The sequence below is a fragment of the Aquarana catesbeiana genome, linkage group LG07 (genome assembly GCF_042186555.1).
Source record: "Aquarana catesbeiana isolate 2022-GZ linkage group LG07, ASM4218655v1, whole genome shotgun sequence".
Classification (NCBI taxonomy): domain Eukaryota; kingdom Metazoa; phylum Chordata; class Amphibia; order Anura; family Ranidae; genus Aquarana; species Aquarana catesbeiana.
The window spans coordinates 299,028,186-299,034,185 of NC_133330.1; the positions used below are offsets into that span (position 1 = coordinate 299,028,186).

Here is a 6,000-nt window from a genome sequence, read left to right on the forward strand (position 1 = left end):
TGAACACAGGAGGCTGCTTGCTTGGCATTGGTGCCATTCAAAAAATGTTTCTAAATGAATGCAAGGTGTTCCCTTGAATGAGGTGGAGATTGTGATGTCACTGCCTTATCTCTCCTATTAATCCGGTCACATTTATGTGTATACACAAGTGTGTTGTGTGTGTGTGTGTGTGAATATTTTTATATATATATATTAATACACATACACGTTATTATACTGTATATTTTTGTATATATTTGGCCTCTGTTTGTTCCTCTGTTGTTATTATTAAGTGAAATAACAAAATGATTTATTCTCTTTCCTCCACAGCCTTCCGTACACATGTGATACCTCTGTCCATTTAGACAATGGGGAGTTCTGGTGCAATAAAGCTTCTGCCTACAAGGGGAAGAGTCACCGGGTTATCTTTGAAGAGAGTATGGAAAAGATCTACAAGAACATGTACAAGAATGCCTTGAGTCCACATACTTACAGGAAATCACACAATTCCTAGGGTAAAATGGGAACTTTAGTCTTGGAAAAATGCATCTCTTTTGCAATACCAATATAGTATTATCATTATTATTATGAACCACTAAGCAAGTGTTGATGTCTGTAAAATGAGCAATAAACTGAGTGGGTATTTAACGGTTGTCTTGTTGACTCCTCTAGAGTATTGTTGGAATATATTGAAATGCTTGTTTATAATATGCAGACGATGTGGTTTATAGGTTGCTGTCATAATCTGTTGTTGTAAAGAATGGACCTGACTTTTAGAGGACATTCATTGGACTGTAAATGTACAACACACATGCCTGTTTATGGTGGGGATACATGTATCAATTTGTAATTGATCTAGGTATGAGTGATCACCAACAATCTGTTAACCAATAATTCAATTTTTGAAGTATACAACTCACATGGTATTATTCTGCACTTTGTGATCAAAAATACAATCTATCAGTTATTATTCAAAAAATCTGTTAAAACAATTATTTGATTGATTTGTTTCACGATCAGTTCTCTGACATGGTTGAAAATCTCTTTAGGCGAGATCCTTTGGCGCTTTCTCTATCACCTACCACTTAACTCTTTTATAGCTGCCAATACTAGAACTAAAATCAGTGGCACACTTTTCACTTGTTTTGAGTTCTCAGTTACACACAGTTATTTGTTCAAATTGAAGTTTTCAGAGATGAGAGAAAGCTGGGGAACCACCTTAGTTCAACTATATGAGAATGACCTTCTCAAGCACCTGAGGACAGAGTACCCCCTACAGTCAAGGTGGTTCTATCAGTTTCTTCAGTTGTCATGCACTATGTGCCCAATTTTCCTCGGTTGAAGTGTCCTTTTCTCCCACCCCTGCTTTGGATAGAATAGTAATTTCTGTAACATATATGGTCCTATTAGATACTTTTTGTTATTGAGGTTACCTATCTGTTCCAAGGCAGAGTGGGAACTGGATATCAGCCCTATCTCTGAGGAGGTTTGGGAAGAGATCCTCCGGTCCCTCCATCTTGTATCTCTCTCTCCATCACATAGAATGACCCAGATCTTTATTCTCCACAAGGTATATAGAACCCCCACATTTTTGCATTCTATAGGCCTGAGATCTGACCCAGCCTGTGCCAGATGTGGTAATCTAGGTACTCTTATACATCTTCTGTGGCGGTGCCCTAAACTCCAGAGATGTTGGGAGGAGGTGGTTGGCACACTTAATGGGCTCTTGGACATAAATATTTCTGTTGAACCACTTACATGCCTATTGGGCTACCTTGATTCTTTTTATACTCCCCCTATGTTGAATACTATCGTGAATGCTCTTTTTGTGGCCCGCAGACAAATTGCCCTTAAAGGGGTTGTAAAGGTAAAAATTTTTTCACCTTAATGCATTCTATGCATTAAGGTGAGAAAACTTCCAACAATACCGCCGCCCCCAGCCCCCCTGTTTTACTTACCTGACACCTCGAAACTCAGCCGCTCGCTCCCGACATCCATTTCGCCGCTCAGCCTGGCCGCTGATTGGCTAAAGTGGATGGATTGAAAGCAGCGCAGCCATTGGCTCGCGCTGCTGTCAATCACATCCAATGACGCGGCACGTCGGGGGGGGGCCGAGTCATACAGTGAGTGGCTATAGTCGCCGGCTGTATCACAGGAGCGCGCCCGCAAGAACTAACCACCATGCGAGGGAGCTCGCATTAAGGTGGTTTGTTCTTGCGGGGAGGAGCTGAAACAGCCGCCGAGGGACCCCAGAAGAGCAGGTTCGGGCCACTCTGTGCAGAACGAGCTGCACAGTGAAGGTAAGTATAACATGTTTGTTATTTTTTTTAAAAACAAAAATTACCTTTACAACCCCTTTAAGTGGACCTCTCCATACCCTCCCACTTTATCTGATTGGATTTTTTACCTCCGTATGCTTATTTATTTTGAAAAACATATTTTTGAAGAAACTCAGTGAGGCATTTTAATGCTGTATGGTCACAATGGATTGAGTCTATGTCCCTGGTTTTGGAGTAGGCCAATTTGAACTATAAATATTCTTGTCTATATACATTCTTTTTAGTGTTTGTTTTTTTTTTCTTACTTTACTATTTCTTTTTTCTCATTGGATTTGATGGTCATATATACCGTATTTATCGGCGTATAACACGCACTTTTTCCCCCTTAAAATCAGGGGAAAATCGCGGGTGCGTGTTATACGCCGATCCCCGCTAATTGTGAGCTATTGGCGGCGATCACCGCCGACATTCACATAGCGAGTAGTTTTAAATATGGCGCTGCAATGGACACTGGGTCAAGGCTGCAATGACACTAACAAGGCTGCAGATGAACACTGATAAGGCTGCATTGATGGGCATTTTAATGTAAGTTTCTTTTCCTTAAACTTCCCTCCTAAAAGTTTTTTCCTTAAAATTCTCTCCTAAACTTGGGGTGCGTGTTATACGCCAGCGCGTGTTATACGCCGATAAATACGGTAGTTGATTTTATTTAATATCTATAATTCTCCACTAACATGTATTTTTTTTTTTTTTTTTTTTGTATTTTTGAAGTCCTGTGTGATGTGTTTTGTATGCTATGTCTGTATTTTTCAAGATTGAAGATTTAATTAAATAAAATCTGATTAAAAAAAAAAAAGAAGCTATCAACTTTGCAGATTCTAAATCAATAGAGAGCTCATTAAATTGATTGAATAGAGAGTCTTTGGTTTACAAAATCCGGTGAAAAATCTGGTGCAGCTGTGCATGGTAGTCAATCTGCTTCTGACTTGAGCTTGTTCAGGTAAGCATTGACAAAAAAATCGGAAAGCTGATTGGCTTCTATGTAGAGCTGCACCAAATTTTGCACTCCCTGGTTCTAGTAAGTCAACCCCACTGTAGTCACATTGAATAATCAATTATATGAACATATCAGTACACATGGTCACCATTAGACTTAATTTGGCCAATTCCCCCGGTCCCTCATTACAACCCGACTGTACAATCTCCTTTCAAATTACAAAACCTATGTAATACGATGACCTACCTAAACAATCCAATCAACATGTATCCAGTCAAGAAGGCCTTTGCCTTACAAATTTGCTAGATCCAACGGAAATTGGACAGTCAGATTGTAACATATGATGAGCTAACTCTTCATATAATGGTTAATACAGCCAACATGTAAAGGCGCCATGGGAATAAATTGTCCCTATCAACAGGAAATGGCTAAATATATCACGTCAAATATGCAAAAGGCTGGGCTTATTCCTACCGGAAAGCAAAAGACATGCTAGAGGATCAATTTTTCATAACATGGGTAGCTTTAGGTTACAGACATATTTGTGCCATGCTGTATTTACCATGTAAGCTGAGACAGTGGGAGCTTGTGTTATCTGCTTCTGAAATCTGCATTGTAGTTAGGAAAGGTTAATGCAGAGGAAGTCCAAATACCAATATTATATTAAAAGTACAGCTGCCCTTTAAACGCTTCTGCTGTAACGAGTGTTGGATCGCATTTGCCATTAATAGCAGAGAAAATGTTTTATTGAACAATATAGAGAGTGTCTATCAGCTGTAATATTGCATGTCAAATAAGAGAAGACAGAGATTTTATACTAAGCGTGAAATCAGAAGTTATAAGATCTGTGATCGGAAGTCATCATAGAAGTTCTAAAAGACTGTATTACCTGCTTTTATGGTAAGCCTTGTATTTCTATACTTTGTTGTAAAGGGTTAGATCCCCTTTTTAGAAATGAAAAGGTGAGATAAAATGGGCCAGCAAAAGAAGTGGAAGAACAGCATAGATTTCGAACCCCAGGACTGCTACACCTTCCTTGGATGGTGAAGCTGTTATGAAGTTGGGATTTGGGCGGAGAGGGTTATAGGGTGTTCACATCTGAAAAGATGAAAATACACTTTGAATAAAAAAAATACTTAAAGCAGAACCACTGTGAAAAACAGCAAGGAAGCAGGCTTTTTATTAAATGCAGTGTCTCTTCTGCAATAAAATCCACCTACCTGCCTGCTCGCTGCCTTTTCCGGCATGCATCCTGAGCAGCGTATCTGAAGCAAAGCTTACAGCGCTGGCACAGTCTCAGTGTGCCAGGATGACTGACTTCTGTGCCAGCCAATGAAGAAGACCAGCACCCAGAAGATACCGACAAGGGATGGGTGAAGAAGGGGTAAGTTGAGCTTTGTTTTATTACCGAACTGTCAAATATATAAAATCAACAGCTATAATGAAAAACAATGAAGTGATGACAGTGCCAATTAGCTTATAGTGTTTCATACACTGTAAGGTGGATTTCACATGGGCGCCTGTAAAAAAAAAAAAAAAACAAGCGGTTGATCCACATTTTTGCCGCCTCCCGACTACCCACTTGAAGAGTGAAATGGTGGGCTAAGGGGGTATTACATATTTCTGCAGCCGCAATTCTTTGCTTTGTAGCACAGCCAAATCCTGGCTCATGGATCTTGGTTCATGGTTGCTTTAATAATCCCTGTTCACCTGGAAAAAAATGGGCATTCAGGAGGCCGCAGTATTGCCTCCGAATCCCAGGCAGCAGCTGTTCTACCACACTCTGAAAAGCGAGGATCGCTTTTAAACCTTTTTTATAAGTCCGAGTTAATATGAAGAATATTTTTTTTTTCTTATAGGACTACTATTGGAGTTACTAAGCAAATGTATTATTCTTTAATCCTTTCCACAAGCCTCTGTTCTCCTCAATTATCATATAGCTCTTTCTTTCTATTATTTCCTTAGCAGTCCTCCTTCACAATAATCAATTATTAAAGCGTAACTCCACTTTTGTTGAGAAAAAAACATTCCCTCCTGGGTTATCTATGTACAATGCAAGGATTATAACAACCTTTTTTTCAGATTCCTACATTTTGTTATTCTGAAGAAATCCAAGTGTGTTTGTCTGTGCCTCTGTGCGGAGTGGGTCTAATGGGAGTGGTTTCATAATTATCGGTCAGCTGTGTGGCAGCTGCAAGGCACTAATAAGGAAAGCTGCTGGGCCTGCATCCCTTTAGACATGTTCCTATTGGAAATATCTCACCAAAAAAATGACATTTTTGTTACAGGGAATGCCTGAAATCTGACTTGTATCTAATGGGGCATACACACGTTCGGACTTTTCGGCTACAAAAGTCTGGCGGACAATCCGATCGTGTGTGGGCTTCCCCGGACTTTCAGCGGACTTTTCCAGTCGCAAATCTGACGGACTTTAGATTTGGAACATGCTTCAAATCTTTACGTCGTAACTCCGCCGGACCCAGAAATCCGCTCGTCTGTATGCTAGTCCGACGGACAAAACCCCACACTAGGGCAGCTATTGGCTACTGGCTTTCAACTTCCTTATTTTAGTCCGGTGTACGTCATCACGTACGAATCCGTCGGACTTTTGTGTGATCGTATGTAGGCAAGTCTGTTCGTTAGAAAGTCCGCCAAAAGTCCTTCGAAAGTTTGGGAAAATTGGTAAGCCAATCACACAAGCAGGAAATTATGTTTCTGTGGGGCATTCTGTGTACAGAACAACTC

General features: G+C 40.2%; 1 protein-coding gene across 1 annotated transcript in view; it reads left to right on the forward strand.

Moving 5' to 3' along the window:
* SPATA6 (spermatogenesis associated 6) overlaps positions 1 to 627 on the forward strand; it is a 145,863-nt gene extending 145,236 nt beyond the window's left edge. Inside the window, exon 10 of the mRNA XM_073593579.1 lies at positions 310 to 627. Coding sequence (XP_073449680.1) covers positions 310 to 493 — 184 coding nt within the window. The 3' untranslated portion in view covers positions 494 to 627. The remainder of the gene's footprint in view (positions 1 to 309) is intronic.
* The last annotated feature ends 5,373 nt before the right edge of the window (positions 628 to 6,000 follow it).